This window comes from Rhynchophorus ferrugineus, unplaced genomic scaffold (assembly GCF_030347505.1).
Source record: "Rhynchophorus ferrugineus isolate W39M unplaced genomic scaffold, kcgeb_rfMv2 rfM5, whole genome shotgun sequence".
NCBI lineage: Eukaryota > Metazoa > Arthropoda > Insecta > Coleoptera > Curculionidae > Rhynchophorus > Rhynchophorus ferrugineus.
In genome coordinates, this window is record NW_027472584.1 from 17,898,569 (window position 1) to 17,917,398 (window position 18,830).

At 29.5% G+C, this 18,830-nt stretch overlaps 2 protein-coding genes across 3 annotated transcripts; both read left to right on the top strand.

Moving 5' to 3' along the window:
* The first annotated feature begins 12 nt into the window (after positions 1–12).
* LOC143197010 (peptidoglycan-recognition protein SC2) lies at positions 13–5,862 on the top strand. 2 transcript variants are annotated; one of them, XM_076405036.1, is made up of 4 exons: positions 13–169; positions 2,484–2,701; positions 4,645–4,756; positions 5,033–5,862. In XM_076405036.1, the coding sequence occupies exons 1-4, from the start codon at positions 115–117 to the stop codon at positions 5,218–5,220; spliced, it is 573 nt and encodes a 190-aa protein (XP_076261151.1). In that variant the 5' UTR covers positions 13–114; the 3' UTR covers positions 5,221–5,862. The 2 variants fall into 2 exon arrangements, with proteins under 2 accessions (XP_076261151.1, XP_076261152.1); XM_076405037.1 differs by lacking the exon at positions 13–169 and adding an exon at positions 1,431–1,584.
* A 3,478-nt stretch (positions 5,863–9,340) lies between these two features.
* LOC143197014 (protein tyrosine phosphatase domain-containing protein 1) lies at positions 9,341–18,560 on the top strand. Its single transcript, XM_076405040.1, has 9 exons — positions 9,341–9,630; positions 14,390–14,470; positions 14,537–14,652; positions 16,598–16,720; positions 16,777–16,960; positions 17,017–17,309; positions 17,429–17,910; positions 17,990–18,137; positions 18,191–18,560. The coding sequence occupies exons 1-9, from the start codon at positions 9,434–9,436 to the stop codon at positions 18,361–18,363; spliced, it is 1,797 nt and encodes a 598-aa protein (XP_076261155.1). The 5' UTR covers positions 9,341–9,433; the 3' UTR covers positions 18,364–18,560.
* Positions 18,561–18,830: the final 270 nt, after the last annotated feature.

Genomic DNA, 18,830 nt, shown 5'->3' on the forward strand with positions numbered 1-18,830 from the left:
TTAAATACCGTCTTCATACGAATCTCAACAGTATATTTAAAAAAGGGGGGGATTCACTAAACGGTTTTGAATAAAAGTTTTGTCCGCGCGAAGGAGGATCCATAACCAGTGAAGATGTTTCAATCAGTGACAAGTTTCGTCGCTCTGTTCGCTATTTTCATAGCAACTGGTAAGTTTTTGTTTATATAAATATTTATGTAAATCGCGCTTCAACATTCAAAACTCGATTTTTTTAGTTAACACTTTATATGTTTATATATAGAAAAATGATAATATTTCGTTTTAAAACTAAAATAACTACATCAGACGCTCGTTGATGTGAACCAATTCAAACCAAGTGTTGTTCACGATATAGAAATATTTACGTTAACGAATGTGACTTAGTTACAAGAAAAATAATATGCAATTTTTGTCTGCGTTAGTTGGTGATCCTACATTTATGTTTACATTAACGCAATGTTTTCATTATTGAGTGTTATGCTATCGAGCGTATGTTATATATTGAATCATTTAGACAAAAAAATTAAATTTAAAACTGTGCAGTCGGCAAAATACAAAAAGAAACCTCTCGCAAAAAATGTAAATACATCTAGTTCAATAAATAGTATCAGAAGTTCGACAATTTTTATTTTAATCTCATCCAGAGTCATATTCTTCATATTACCTTCTTCATGAATTGCCACCAAATGGGGTGTAAATCGATGGTAGTAGTCAATATTCAAGATTCGAATATTAAAAGCGAGCGATATTTAGTGTTTCGATAAATCGATATATCGACTTAAAATTCCTAGTATCAAAAAGACATAAAATTTTCGAACGAACATTTATGATTTCTTTTTACGATTAAAAGATTAAAAGTTTTAAAAATATTCTTTAGGCTCACATTTTCATAAGACTTTATTGTTTGACAACTGTTACTTTTTACTGTCATTATCTAAAGCTTCAACTTTAAATTATCTTTAAGCGAAGTGAAGTAATATTTAAACCAGCCCATAATACTTAAAAAACATTCATTTTCATTTTACCCTAGTGCTTGCCCAAAAAAAGCGCAATATAAATATTTGAATCTTTTCTTGAATCTTTCTGATCAAATCTTGAATTATTTGATATCGATATTTATTAAAAAAAAACTTTTTTGGCACCCCAATATCCCTAGTCTTGTCACTAAAAAATATAAGAGATTAACATAACAAACACCAAAACATTAATAATTAATTAATTAAAGAGAATGTTAAATACTATTAGACTAAGTTTATCTACTATTTTATAGCATAAATGATTTATATCTTCAACCATAATAAAAAAAAGAACAAAGCGCCTCGTTCGGGTAATTCCCGCCTACTTGATGTCTGGGAAATCTTAATATGTTCGTATTCATTCAAAAAACCCCTTCTCCAATTAGCCAAAAAATGTTTTTACGCATTCGTAAGATTAATGTAAAAATAACAACACATATTATCATGTAGAAAAGGGGGGGAGATCCAAATGTTTATAAATAAAAGATAACGAGTTGTTAATATGGGGTCATAAGTATTACCGGTGTTTTATGTAGTTGTATTCGATCTTTTGTTGTTTTTATAATGGGTTAGTAAGACAAATTATTGTATTATAAAATATTATCTGAAATTGTTTTGCCTGTCGTCTGTATCTTACACCACAAACTTCTCTGCTACCATTTTCCATGTTAATTTTGTTCTTCACTGTAAATTATTATAATCTTCTGAAGTACTTCATTTGTTTTATACATGGTTTTGATTTTCATTGGGTCTTTTCTACATCCATATTATGTTTTTTTTTCTAATAAATGTTCACTAATTGATTTCAGCCATCTTTAAGATATTAAAATATTTTATTTTTATCTCTATTTTTGTATTTTCATTTTGTTAAAGCTAATTTATCTACTTTATTAAAGCCACAAATTAATCTATAATTTTTCTTCTATAAATTTTTTTTATATATATAATTAAACAAAAACATAAAATATGATCACTAAGGCATATTACATTTTATGGTTTAAAAGAACTACACAATTATTATATATAGCTGTATCTATGGTAATATACTAAAATACATCCGTATTACTACAAAATATTCATTTTGTCATTACTTCAAAAGTATTAATTGATAATTTATCGATATATTAAATCAATATTTTATTGAATAATATAACAGCTAAACATAGGGAATTTGATATTTAAGTTTAAAGTAATAAAGGCTGTCTGTTGATAAAATAGTCTAGCAAAGAAACATTTTCGCTGGTAAAGGTATAAGCGGCATTTGTTTTAGCCCGTACTTTAGACCGTAATTGGTGCATGTTCGCAGAGTTTTTATGAAAGTTTATAGCTTCATATTAACCTAGAAAGCTAACATTGTAAAAAGAACAGCTTTCTAGTAATCAGAAAATCGATGAAACCTCAGCATTTCTGCCCACTTAAATGCGTCGATAGTTTTATTAATTTTTATTATATTTTTGATAACCACAGGACACACCTGCCCTTCAATCATCAACCGGGCCGAATGGGGCGCTAGACCAGCCCTAAGTACCACGACTCTAACGAAAAATCCCGCTCCTTATGTTGTGATCCATCATTCAGATACTCCGAGTTGTCTCACGTTTACAGCTTGTAAACAACGGTTACAAAATATTCAAGAACATCACATGTCCGTAAATGGATGGGAAGATATCGGATATAATTTCGTGGTAACGTATTTACTTGAAACAATCAACGATTAGCGAGAATTTATAACAATACATAAGTACAAATTATTCGTAGAATCGATTAGATATTTACAATCCTTTTAACGCCAAAAATATTTGTTGTCTTATATATTTTTTTGGTTTAATTCAAATTTTAATATAAATATTCGCTTTTTGTACCACATAATAGTGTAACAGGTCAATTGAAAAGTCCCCACCCTACCATAGTAAAACCCTTTTTTGGCAAAGATTTAGCTTTTTTTTTATTTAACAGAATTCCCTTCATCACCCTTGAAGAGACTCTCCGACTTTTGGATACCATTTTTTGTAGTAGGATTTGTCCTTTGCTTCAAAATAGACCTCACTTTCGGTGATCACCTTTCATTCAACGAAAATGTCTTCCCAGCGAGCATTCCTTTGAGATCTGAGAACAGGAAATAGTCACTGGGGGCCAGATCTGCAGAATACGGTGGATTGGGAAGCAATTCAAAGCCCAATTCATGGATTTTAGCCATCGTTTTCACTGACTTGTGATACGGTGCATTGTCTTGGTGAAGCAACACTTTCTTTTTCTTCAAATGCGGCCGTTTTTCGGCGATTTCGTCCTTTAAACTGTCCAATAACGCTATGTAATAGTCGGTGCTGATGGTCCTTCCTCTTTCAAGGTAGTCAATGAGAATTATTCCATGCGCATCCCAAAATACAGATGCCATAACCTTGCCAGCCAACTGTTGCGTTTTCCCACACTTTGGAGCGGATTCATTTTGTGCAGTCCACTCGGATGACTGTCGATTGGACTTCGGAGTGAAATGATGGGGCCATGAAAATGGGTTTCATCTATTGTCACATATCGACGCAAAAACTCGGATTTATTACGCTTAAGATAATCTTCAAAAACTGCTCTGAATCATCAACTCGTCGATGTTTTTGGTCAAAAGTGAGCTCGCGCGGCATTCACTTTGCACAGAGCTTTCTCATACCCAAATATTCGTGAATGATATGATGTACACGTTCAGTGATATCTTTAGAGTGTCTGCTATTTCTTTCAATTTCAATTTACGGTCATTCAAAATCATTTTGTGAATTTTTTAAAGGTTTTCGTCGGTAATAACCTCTTTTGGACGTCCACTGCGTTCACCGTCTTCAGTGCTCATTTCACCACGTCTAAACTTAGCATATCAATCCTTGATAGTTGATTTTACTGGAGCAGTGTCCGCAAACTCGGCATCAAGTCAAGTTTTTGCTTCAACTGTATTTTTTCCCTTCAAAAAGCAATATTTTAACAACACGCGAAATTTCTTTTTATCCATTTTTTTCACAATAACAAGAGTTGCTTCACTCAAAATTCTATAATTCACAAACTAATGATCCGATCCGATCTCTGCTCTCCGATCTTCTTGCTTCGACCGAACTTTTTGCACTTTTCTGAAGTATTTCTCTGATACATTCATCCTCATCAACTCAATTAACTCCTTCCTATGTATCCCTCCAGTGATTCATGAGAATGTTGAAGTATTTTTAATTTCGTTACTTATTTCGTATCCTATTCATCTTTGTGTAACCTGATTTTTCTCAGGTTATTTCTGTCCATTGTATCTTATTTGTCTTGACAACACCCATGTTTAACAATCACCAAATTAATGATTTTTCCATCTTCTGGCTTCCATTACTTTCGATTTATATACCCAGACACTTAAATTAATTTACTTAGTCTATTTTTACACCCTCAATTGGATATGTATTATTTCTGTATCTCCCATGACCATGGCTTTTGTTTCACTTTTATTCATTATCACTAAATATTCTCTTAATATCATATCACCTGTTTAAGATTTTCTTTTAAGACATTTCTGTATTTTTCACATTTTTATACCCTATATGTAGCCCTTTTATGTCTATTTAACTAATTAATACAAAATAATAATAAACAATCTTTGTTTTCTTAGATTGGAAGCGAAGGAACAGTCTTTGAAGGCAGAGGCTGGGGTTTGAAAGGATCTCACGCTAAGCCATACAATGCCCGAAGTATTGGCATTTGTCTAATGGGAAAATTACAAGGTAATTACACTACATACATTATAAAAACCTCGATATCTCCATCCAATAAATCGTATTTTATCGAAACCTTACATAATACCAGTTAAAGCAGTGTTTCTGCTATTTATTTATAGTTCTTATCTCCTATAAATAAAAATATATCATATTTCATATATAGATAATTAATATTTAGTTACAAAACACTTATTAATTGATATAAAATATCACTTGCACTGACTCATTTCTTTACGAATAACCAATATCATTTTAATAATATTTTTATCCGTTTTTAATTAGACAACAATCCAACTGCCGCACAATTGATGGCCTTAGAATCTTTGATCGAATGTGGCGTTGAAAAAGGAAAAATTACTACGGGCTATCGACTAATTGGACATCGTCAAGCAACCAAAACAGCTTGTCCAGGTGATAAAATGTTTCGAATCTTGAAAAACATGCCGAACTTTGAACCAAAACCTCGCTAAACACCTGTATCTGACCCAGGGGTGTCGGCCACCGAGAAAAATATCGATATTTATTAATATCGATATATCGGACAAAAAAAATTATCGACATTTGAAAACATAATGAACCATTAAAATTAAGTACCAAAATATACTAAAGTTTTAAAATAAAGTACCAATTTAAAGGTTTTATTAAAAATAATTAAATGGTTTATTAATTTTGTTGAAGAAATATCGTTATATCGATTTATCGATATTTCTTCGGTATCTTTAATCTGACCATGTATTGTTTTTTATTTTATAGTTCAATATTTTCTAGATTTAATTAAAAACCTCCAGTTGTTCATTAAACATTTATTATATTCGTTAATTAATTGACTAAATTTTTTGATAAACAATTTCTTACTTGAGAGAGACTTCAAATGTAGACGATATCTCATCAAATACAAAAATTATTATTGATGATATGAAAAAATTCTGTTTAATTACCGGCCAAATCAATTGACAGCTTTCATAGTTCCCATAATTGGAAGCTTCAATACCCATGTTCCTATTAAAAAAGTATAAGTAAAAAAAACTAGCAAGTAGACTTATTTATGTACTTATTTATAGTATTTATTTTACTTGTTAATCTGTGGTATACAAATAAAATAATCGAAATAACTACGATCTTTTATTCCTTCGACAGTATTTTGGATGTTATTAAATTAAATTAGATATTAGTTTCTAAATAAGTTGGTTTATTTATATTAATATATATATATTTATGTAGGAACTTATATTAGAAAAGTTTTAGAAAAAAATAAAAGCATATATAGAGATATATTTTTCCACAGAGAATAAACAAATTACTATGACTTATTTTCAAGGGACATGCAATTTCCCTAATAAATTAGAAATGATTTATTATTCTAAGTTAATTTTTACCAATTTATTTTGTCCTTTTACAGTCTAGTCCTCTTTGGCTACAATACCTTTATGTCAATGTTCTTTCCAGTCTTTGAAACAATTGGTAAATTCGATTTCTGATATGAGGTCTTTAACGACATTATCCAGTTAAATTAAAATGATGCCCTCGAAGCGTTACTTTGAATTTAGGGAATAACGAGAAGTATAATAGAGTTATATTTTTTCAAATGAATAGATGAACAACCCATTCACATGCATTAGCACGATGTTTTTTTATCGAAATATGTGGGTGTATTTGATCCCAAATGACAGGAGACGCATTTGAGGCCTAAGTTTTATTTTAAAATTTTCAATTCAATCAAATGATATATTTGTTATGCTAACAATACCTTTAATTATTACTTTGATTTTACTACATCAAATTTTTTTTAATACTTGCGGTGGATAGATCATCATTATCAATCAATGACTTGAACTTCTTTGCTAAATGTCTTCACTCATATTAAAAATCAAAAAACATATTTTCTGAATAAATGGATGAATGCAAGTAATGCTCAATAAGTTCTGCGCGATTTGTAAAAAGGTTTAAAACCTACGAAAATATATACTGAAACAGTGGTTTAAAAGGAATTATGATGTATCGACACGAAATATGGCTCGCAAAGATTTTGTTAAAGCTCTAGGCATTTCAGTAGACAAAGTGATTAATATTTTATGTGAAATTTTGAATAAAACATATTTTACTTTAAATTTTACCAAAAATATGTAAGAAGAACCAAAATAAGATACTAAGGAGTAATATGGAATATTCAATATTTGGACCTCAAAGAGAGTTGCTCAAAAAATCTTCTACAAAGTAAAAGAATTATTAATCCGTATTTATAACCTTCACATTATATTTTATTTATTGTTTTTATCGGAGAATATTAATATATTTTGGGTTACTAACTATATTTATGTTTCTGATTGTAATTTGTATTTTATATATGCTTTTATATTAATAATTTTCATATTTGGTGTATATTTTTATATTTTGTCATCTGTGTATATAAAAATTTGAGGTTTGTAATATTAATCTATATATTGTCTCATTTTACACTTATATGTATAGAATTTATACTTGTATCGTATGTTGATTTTATAGGTATTTATTATAATTTGTTTTTATTCACTAAATATCACAGTTCTAATTAAATAAATTTCATCAGTACTTGGGTTCAAGAGACTTACAAGGGGGCATGAGGACAGACTCCATTCTCATGAGAATATTGAAGTATTGCAGCTTTTGGATACAACCAGAACAGAACACAGACTCAAAAGAATCAAACCATCTGATCTTCTGTAGTGTTATGTAGTGAGGTGCATATAATAAAAAATACAGCAGTAATATATATAAAGATTATTTCACCAGAGACTAAGATAGGGCCGATCCCTCCTAATTATATACCTAGATTTAAGTTATCATAAAGACAAATTGTATGTTAGTCGGGAACGACTAGTAACATTATAATAATTAAATAATAAAAATAAAAGAAATAAAAAATATGTACTTGGGGAGTATCTACTTCTCAACCAATACGTCAATTGGTAAGTCTGTGAGAAATTCGTTCATTCCTTCATTCGACAGACGTGTCCAAACCGTTGTAAACAGCATCTCTGAATGCTTGTTCCTCAACTATTCATTGATTGTCGCATCTTCTCCAATTTTCTCCAATTCTCCTTGCCATTTTCTTTTAATATGCAATATAATAATAACAGCAAGCCACCCGCACTTGTGGATATTTTGATCTTTTCTTCACTAATTCTCAAACCATATTGGTCCGTAATTCGTACTATATTCTTGCAATAACAATTAATTAGGTTTTATTAGGCATATCATTTATTAATAATTTATTGCAGATATATTGTTCTTCTTGCTGGAAATAAGAATGGTTAATAACACCGTCGGTTTGGATGAACTCGAACAGACACATTGAAGAAGAAATTAATAAATGATGAAATTATGAACAAGTGTTAGACAGATTGGAAATTAACAGTATTTACTTAAAATGTGTGAGGAGAGAGAACATTATGTTAACTGTCTTTCAGATATGGCAAATGCATTAGGGAGAATGCAGTGATTAAATCTAGTTTTATCAAGAAAGACGTAAGCAGGTATTAACAGAACAAACTACGGAGAAATACAGTAATATCAAAATGAGTGAAAACATTTAAGAAATCATTTGATAATGATATTCTATACACAGCAAGTATTTAAAAAACATTTGGTGCAAACTTTTGGTACTAAAATCACCAAGTAGTAATTCAAATGCGTCTTCTGCCATTTGAAACCAAATTCATCCTCATATTTTGATAAAAACATCGTGTTGATACCTGGGAATGGGTTATTTATCTAATATAACTCTATTATAATTCTGGTTATTCCCTAAATTCAAAATAACGCTTCGAGGGCATCATTTTAATTTAACTGGATAATCTTGTTAAAGACCTCATATCAGAAATCAAATTCACTAATTGTTTCAAAGACTATATATATCGCATTAGTAGAGTCAAGTTTCATCCATAGCATAGCGACAAAGCGCAACATATTTTAGGTAATATTTAAAGTAGTAAAATGCCTAGAGTTTTAAAATAATCTCTTGAAGCCAATCGACGATCTCCCAAAGCCATATTTTGCGTAAACTATTGTTTTTGAAGGATTAGATCAACCTAAAACTTTCTAGTTCTTCAGTATATATTTCCGTAGCTTTTAAACCGTTTTAGAAAGAGTAAACGGTGCAGAACTTATTGAACATCTTATTAAAACGAAACACGGTAAAAACAAATAAATTAATTTATGGAAACTATGATTAAACATTTGATCAGTTTAAAATTATTTGAGATATATTAAAATTTAATTTTGTAACTAAAAATAATTCAAAAAATATAATTTCTTGTCAAAAAAGTAGTAATATATATATATATATATATATATATATATATATATATATATATATATACATGAATGCTTGCATTATTAATTTTACTCGTTAGTGATTATGTAAATGTGGCTGCAGATAGTGTCCAAAATGAACAGCTTGTGTCCTTGCAAATGTAAATGACGCAATGCGCACGTATTTTTATTTTTGTGGTGAACATACAAAAACCCTCTCCCCTTATTTCGTGACGTGTTAATTTAAAAGAAACTATCGAACAAATATAGGCATGCGCCCGTGTTGCTAAGTTTTCCCAAGAGCCGGGACCGTTTATATCGGTGTAGTTTAAATGATACCCTCTGTCACAGTAGCAACACCGTACAAATGTATACGAAAAGTATTTACAAAACATGAACCTAAGCGAGATTAGAAACGGTAATGGTGAGACCGTCCAGGCAAATTACAACAAATTATCCGATCATATACGAAGGCTCACGCCGCACGGCATTCAATGTAGCATTTTTTGTGGTGGGATCAACTGTAAATATGAAAATCCGGAAAATTGGAAACCGGACAGTCTGGCCATACAAGGAATTTATTCGCACTGGTAAGCCCTGCGTTGAATACATTTCCTCCTCACGTAATCCTCAACAGGTATCCTGAATCGTTTTACATATTAAAACACGTTCAAGTTGTCGATTAGAGAAATGTGTTTGTCGGAGTTGCGGAAATAAATTCAGATCTTTCACTGTGCTAACGAATTTTTAATAGCTATTTTCAATCTAACTGTGACTTGTTGCTTTTACAACTCAACCCTTTTCGTCACTCGATTCAAACGATTGTAATTATGTTAATTTATTGTTAGGAAAAAACTTTACGTGACTAACAAATCACTTTTACTTTTTGGTTTCGGTTCAAAAATAGTTTTAACGCGTGTATAAAGAAATATTTTTTAAATGTATCATTTTATATACGTTTATTATCAAGTTATGTATCAATTCTCGTGTCGTTTAATATTAAAGGATTTTTTATTTAAAATAACTTTTGTTTATAATCAGAAAATTACCATTATTTCATTCATTTTCGTGTCCAACAACATATTCCAATTCAAGTTTCGAACCATTTTTAAATTCGAAATAATTGATATTTCATAGGAACCGTGTCTGGTAAATATAGATGGTGAAATAAGACGAATCGCATACAGTTTATTAATATATCACATCAAAAGTATCTTCAACAAAATTTTTCCATAGATTCATTTAAAATTTTAAAGCATTTTTGTACTTCTGGCAAACCTTGAAGTGCTATAACGACAAAAATTAAGAAAAAATTAGAATCCTAATATTCTAACTGATATAAAAGTTTTTGGCAAAAAAAGCAAATTTTATTGACCAAGCACCATACTTGATATAATCCTGTTTCCACATCTAAATTGCTTCTTTTAAATCTGCCTGCCTAGACACTTTAAATTTTTCTATTTTACTATTTACCACATATAGTGATATTTCCTTCAAAACAACACAATATTGAGATAATTTTTTATTTCTTACATGAAACATTTAATATATGACAACCGAATATCTGTAATATGGAATTTTATATTTAGATTTCATATTTAGAATGTATATAATAATTTATAATATTAAGTATTTGAAAAAAATAAAAGTTGTGTATCAGATTGGTTTTTATAATATCTTATTGTATTGTTTATGATTTATATAACTTTAGAAGAACCATTCTCTGGCTTGACTAGACACTACTAGATTGTTTGGCTAGAAGATCATCTAGGATCATGGAAACAGAAATATTCACATTTTGAAACAATTCATACTTTGGCCCTATCGTTTCAGATGATTTTTTGAGAGTATGTATTGTCTTAATGGGAAATAATTTTTCTTCTGTAAACCTGTTTTTTTTTTCACGAATTTTTACAACCAATTGGTCCAAAAAGGAGATAGGAGGTAATTGATCAACAAAATTCCTTTTACATCTCAAAAAATGGTACCAACAATTTCTTTCTTTCGTAAGATAAACAATGACGGTCATTTCTCAGACCGTTTTTTGATGTTGCCTGCTTTAACTTCATTAACATTAAACAGTCCCATTAATGATTCATCCAGTTTCGAACAGCTCATGATTCCATTAAACACTTAGCTTTGAAACCGTTTTTAAATATTTTCCAGACTTGAACCACGATCTTTTTCATACAGCATTATCATCTTGATTCACTTTTCACTCGTTTTAGTAACGATTCAAAAATGTAAAATGTAATGTAATGTAATGGTAAATTAGTTTACTTTCTCACATTTAATTAATATAGAGTCATAGAATTCAGCTTCTTTTGATACCCAGTCTGATGTAACTAATCATGGTCGATTTTCAATTTCATAGAGATGTTTTGAGATAAAATGTATCACCCTATCTCGGTAATCAATTCTGATGCTGGCCTTAATTTAAGAACTCATTACTATAGATACCATTCAAAGTATATTTTTCGCTTTTCCAAAGTAAAAAAGCAAAATATGGCAAAAATGACCATGGAAATTCTGGAATCTCCATATTCAAACCTTTGACTGAATAAACGAACTCAGTTACCTTTATATCTAGAATGTTCGATGGACTCTAACCTTTATAAACGTTATAGTATGGTTTCATTGAATTAGTATTACGTTTTTTATGAAAAACCGAAATTACTTACTCCCCAATTAATTTCTTGAATACCACAAGTATATTTAGTTTGCAATTTTTACAAAAGACAGCCACATACATTTGTTATCAGTTCGATAATTTACCTATTTTTTCGTTTATATATAAGTAAATTTTATTTTATTTTCAAACAGTGTTATTAACAAACGATTTCGCCACTTTCCTACGTTCAACTCAAACCCAACGATACTAAAACTCGGATTCAAACTCGTTCTTCTCCGCTCGACTGCTTGGCAAATCATTTGCCTTTCGTCTAAGACCAATGCAAGCAGGTAAATTAAATTTACAAGCTTTTCAGACCAGCTTATATATTACATTTTTACATTCACTTCAATTTTAACGCAAATACATTATCTAAACACGCCATGCTGTGTATTTAATGCAGTTTTGTTTTGTTTATTAATTAATGAGCCAATAATGAATTTCATCCCATTAATAATTCTTACTTTTATAGCAATTAGGTTTTAATAAGACTTATGATGTAGAAAATCAATAACATATTCTAAAACAAAATAAACACAGAGAAAATGGAAGGTTTTAGGAAAACATTTAGACATATTAATCAAAGTGAGTAATTTCTTATTCGAAAAGTGACCCATTTTAAATTATTACAGAGTCTAACACTAACGAATGTTCAATTAAAATATTGAATAATAACGTACCTAACAACTTCTTAGGTAATATCATTAATCGATTTATTAACAGTTACTAAAATATATCTAACTAACGGTAACGTGCATTACTGGTTTCGAAACAAAACTTTTTATTGTCGTACATTTCAAACTTATGTTTAAGTTATATGGATAGGACATGTTGTCCTTTATATTTTACTCAAGTTTCTGTTACAACTATACTTTTTGTAAGGTTCGGACAGCTACATTTTAACATTGAAATCTAACTTATACTGTCACTTAATAATGGTACTTAAGCATTTGTAAGTAATCCTACATAAAAATCCTACTGATGTTTATTAATCTAGTTCTAGATTAATTTCTAATTTAAATCATTTCTAATTAAAAATCAAACAATTTGTTTTTGACAATATCTCTTGAGAATTTCTTACATTGAGGTTATAACAAGTAATATCCTTATTAACAATATTCTACCTTAGATTTTCAGAAAATAAAACAATCAACATTATTCATTAATTTTGTGTCTTGACATTTCACCAACCCAACAAGATATATTCTCATTTAAAAGCGAGAGACAGGCTAAATAGATATAGGGAAAATTAGATATAGATAGATAGAGAGAGAGAGAGAGAGAGAGAGAGAGAGAGAGAGAGAATTCAAGTGTAAATTTTGGAATACGCTAAAACCTATTTTTCAATATCCGTTTTTGCCTTGAAATGTTGAATTGTGAGAGGTTTTGGATCTTATTTAATTATGTCTTAATTTATCTCCATTTAAGCTTTCCTCTAACACATTTATTATATATTATTCAAAAATTTGAAACAACTTTAGTAAGAAAAAATGTACCTTCCAAATTGGTACAAACCTTGGTAATTTCGCTGCTTCATATCATTCATTCGTATAAAAAAAAACTCATAAAAAGAATGTTTGTTTCATTGAAAATAAGCCCATAATATACCAAATTTTCGCAGTTATATTTATCATTTCATAAATTATGAAGATTTCTTAAAATTTAAAATTAAAATTAACTAGTACAAAATCTTCTTTTACTTAAAATTGATAATGCCCTTTTTATTTGCAATTATAGAAAAAACATAATTAAATATCTTTCTACTAAATTTTTTTAAACTGGTGTTTAAATAATAGACAAGGGATAGTTTTTTCTTTTCTTTTTTTTTTATAAATATTTCAAGGTCTGCTTTTTACGAACGAGGCTCTATCTGGACTGGACCTACTGTTTACGTGGGCTCCGGTCCGGTCTTACCCAGCCTGGTCACTGGCGTGACTAGGGTGGTTATTCCTTGCCATTCAATTTTCTACTGTTGCCTATAAAGACATTTACAATTACAATAACAAACAAAAATTACACCCATGGCCCGGCAGGATTCGAACCCGCGACAGTAGGAGGACCATCCTGTCGCTTTCACCACTACGCCAACCAAGCCAGCTTCTCATATATTTAAATTTTAATTTCAGCTAGAAGTCGGTAAATATTTTTTATAAAACAGGTTGGTATGTTTTCCTGCAGATATTATACAAACACAATATCATGACAGTTTTATTAAAGTCATTATGTTTTACTATTTATAATCTTCGCGTGGATAAATTACTCCATATTCAAACTGTAGATATATCATTGTCTCTATTATAATATGTAATGATTATTTGTAAACATAATAGCCTATTATGCGTTTATTCTTTCATACAATAAACATTTTGATATATATAAAAAATACAAACACGAAATTAATATAAAAACAGATTTTCTTGAGGTTTTTATTGAGTATTAGATTAGTTTATATCTTTTTTTTGGTAAAAATAGAATTAAAGGTGGTGCGTTCTCAATCAAATGACACACATTAATATCGATTACTTCTAAAATTGTCGTCCCAATCAATCAATTGTTTACTCTGTCACAAATATAGTGGTAATTTTCTTAAATTGTATATTCCTTGACATGATAAACTGCTCTGACGTAGTATTTTTACCAATACCCGGTATTAATGTGGTTTTATTTGATTATTTCAGGGTGACCGATGAGATTCTGGCCATGGCAAGGCCAAGTACGATGGTTATTATACAAAAAAATGTCATACAACAATTTGAGAGGTATGTAAAGATTTTTTTATTAATAATCGTAAATGGGTACGTTTATTTTTTTACGCGTTATTTTAGCTTGGGTATTAAGTCCATTATTAATTTACAATGCCCGAAAGAGCACGCCAGCTGTGGACAGCAACTGGAAATTTCGGGGTTTTCCTATGATCCTAATATTTTTATGGAGCAAAACAGTAAGTATCGGTACATATCGGCTGAACAGATCCGAAATGTAACATATAGATAACACATGACACATAATTAATTTCAATTCATTCATTTTTAATTCATAAAATTGATCAGTATTTTCTTATTCAGGAAAATTAACCATCATTATCTGGTGTACTGAATTGAAAGTGCTAACCAAATGATCTTTTAAGGCGTTTTCCCTATATTTATACTACTATCAAAAAGCATTAACTATTCTTGTGTTGCAGTAAAGGTTATCCAATGTGTTTTTATTACTTTTTAGGGGCGGGATATCCGTAAATATTTTTCAATTATGGTTGCTTTATTTAGGATTCGTTTCAGTTTCAATGACTGCCTTGAATGACTTGGTATTACCCCATTATCTAATCTTAATTTTGCAGCACATCGTCAAATATCAATGTCTTTCCAAATAACTGAATGGTTAGTTTCCTTAAATGAGTCAAATGTTTTTAGGGATTTAGTGGATTTCTATGTAACAGATTGTCTACCCTCCGTATAAATGCACGCAAATAAAAGTTTTAATAGATAACATTATAAGGTATGAGAGTAATATAATTCTACATGATTGATCCACTAAGAACTCTCTAAAGCTCAGTTATGATGTATGCTTATGTTATGAATAATTTCAAAATTTTTTCTTCAATGTTTCTATATTTTTTTAGATCGTTGATGTACTGCTGCTCTTCAGTGTGTTACATTAACATCTCCAACAACTTTTACGTTATAATATCTATTCTTGGGCTTCCCTCTTCTTACTTCCCCCCTTGAAAGAAATCCCCCCTTGTTCTATATTTCCATCCCCTTCTACCAACACTCTCTTATTCTGTCGGTACTCTGACATGTCCAAATTATAAGCCTTACTCTTTTGTTTTCCTCACATTTCCATAGTTTTATTTTGATCACTTATTGGTTCGATAATTTTTTTAATAATTTTCACTTCATTTACCATATCCGTGACTATAATCATATTTCCGTTCTCAAGCTCCCACTATTGGCTTTTTGCCTTGCAATGTTTTATAGTCTATTATTACTTTTTTCCTTTGTTTTCTTACTTATTGTGTTTGTTTTGTATTATATGTTGAGTATTCCTTTCATTATGAATCAAGTAATCGCTAATGTGTCATGGTCATCCTTTTGTCTTTTTCAGTTTATTCGTGTTTTTTTATCAATTGGATTTTTTTATAGAAATCTTAATTCACTGTTATTTTAACTTTCTCTAATAAATCTTTAATACAATCAATTATTTTTATTTTTCTTCAATATTCACAAGATCACCACTACGTTAATTTTGACTAATGTAACTTCCTGTCTAGCTATAGTTACCACAACATCTAAATTTGACAGCTGTAGCGTCACCAACATAGTCGCTAATCTATGTCAAAATTTGAATGTTCCTGACAGAAAAACTGCTAACAAAAAAAATTAAATTTGTGTTGATATCTCTTCAAAAATGTTGATGTACACTTTGATATTAAGCCAAAAAGTATTTAATGAATGTTAATGGGAGTTTTTCCGGTGATGTGTAAAATAATTTATTGGGCATGAAGAACAGTAAAATTTATGACGTCAGCACGTCGCAATGTTGCCGCATTAACTTACAAAATTAATTTACACCAACGTTTACCAACGTTTTTAATATTTTGATGAATTTTGTAGACATTTGACCACAGTGTCAAACAGTACCAATACAAATCGAATTTTATAGACAGATTCGGTTAGATAGTCCGACTAATCAGACAGCATTTTTAACTTTTTATTTTATTTTTATTTTTTATTTTTAATCAGAGTAAAATGAGAAAGAAAATCCACTATAAATTTAAAACGAATTTTGCATTTTTACAAACTGGTATATTCTACATCTCCAACGTACATTGGCTGTTTTATTGGAAGGAGTATACTTTTAATTATTTAATATTTCGTTATTTTCAGTTTATTATTACAATTTTGCATGGAAAGATTATGGTGATGCAACATTGGAAGGCTTACTAAATATGGTAAAAGTAATTGCATTTGCATTGACTGAAGGAAGAGTAGCGATTCATTGTCATGCAGGTTATATCGATGAAAATGATAATCTAACTTTGTTTTATTCAATAACTATTGTTTAGGTTTAGGAAGAACAGGAGTACTTATATCATGTTATTTGGTATATTCATTACGAGTGAGTGCAAATGATGCAATTCGTTACGTTAGATTTAAAAGACCAGGTTCGGTCCAAACCAGAGGGCAAATCCTCTGTGTTCGCCACTTCGCACAATTTATTCTACCCCAAACAATAAGTTATTACATTAAGTAAGCTATACATACAAAATATGTAATATAAAGTATATATAGAATATATGTTTTAGGGAAAACGCTTCGAAAGATAAGTATATGAACGAATTTACATTACAAAAATTCCTAAGGAGACAAAAAGTCGTACTGCACGGCTACGAGGAGAGGAATTTGAAATATCTTCCAAAAATTGTTTATGTTATTTGTGAACGAATTTTGAAATTATGTGCTTGTACAGAAGCTTCTGAATACCAACAAAAGAATATACCTTTTACTACAGGTTTTTACACTAAAAAATTATACAGCGGTATGAAAAGACATGAAAGTAATTACAGCATTTCCAGTATATCCAGCCCTAGTACAGAAAGTAAGTCTAACAACCAGTAAAAAATAAAGTAATAGGAAATATTAAAATAATTAACAAATATCATAAATTATTATATAATTTATATAGATAACAGCATAATATATTTTATTGAATTGTAGCGATATTTTTGAATGTTCAAATGGAACCTTCATCGCCAACAAGTCCAAACCTTTCAGAAAACGGAGATTTAACAGATAGTTTCTCTGATATCAGCACCTTAGACGGTGACGATATAAATGATGATTTACTTTTGGAAAATAGATGCTTTCAGGAGCTAGAAACTCAAAAAAGTTTTGCTCAAGATCACAACGACGAAGAAATAATAATTCATGATACTCAAGAAGTAATAAATTCTTTTATAACTGATTACAGTAAACATGATAATGAGATTAGAAGGAAAATTCGGCTATATCAAAATGAAATTAATTGTTCTCAAGTTGGATGGTTAAGACTTGCCGTTGAAACCGATGTAGATATATTAGTAGCGTTACTTCTTGAATGGTTAGAGGGATTGAAAGTTCCAGTCATGAAATTAGAGCATTTTGAACAAATTGTTGTTATGTACAAACAAACAGAAGCTTGTTTTCAAAAGTTTGGAATGGTAAAGTTTTTGTTGCTCATTGTATAACATACAAACTATTTAATATAGAGTAATATAATAATTTTGTTGCCTTCTGTAGGAAGAATCATACTTAATTGAGTATCTACTTAGCTTTTTATCAAGACTACAGCCATTAAGTAAAGATTGTTTAGATTGGTTGCTTAAGAGAATGTTAGGTGCTTTATCCAAACAAACTGTGATAATTAAAGGACATGTCATACCTTCAGGTTTGTTCAAAAAAATGTATGGTGCATTTTTCTGAAATACAAGTTTTTTTTAGAAAAAGGATTTAAACGAATTGGAGATGGAACTCTCAGTTGTAGTTGTAAATTTTTTCAAGATCTATTTGATGTAATCGATCAACATCATAAACAGAGAACTACGCTGCTAAGATCTACTGAAAAAATTATAGATAATGATAATGATGAGTTAGATAACATAGGCTTCCATTAGAATAGTTTAAATGTATAGTTTTTATATTGTCATTATTAACAAACATTAATATCAACATTAGAATAATACAAAGTCTGTCTTTATTAAGTGAAACACTGTTTTATCTAAATACGATTTATTTGCAATATTATAACTACCCATAGTAAAGAGTTTTTATAATAATGTCGGTAACAGTAAAAATAAATAAGAAATAAATATATATATAAGTGTTTCAATAACCCATTTTCAATAAAAATAGTTTATTAGATATATATTTGGAATAGTTACCTATAAACATAAATAACAATACAATAATTTAGATATGACTTGAAATATGATATGTAATCCTTACTCCACGATTATATATACGAAATTGTATTTTTTAATAAGATTATTTTAAGTTTAACAACCATAAAATGTGCATATAAATGTAAATATAAAAATGTAAATATATTTTATTGAGAGCCAAAATATTAGAAATTTGATTT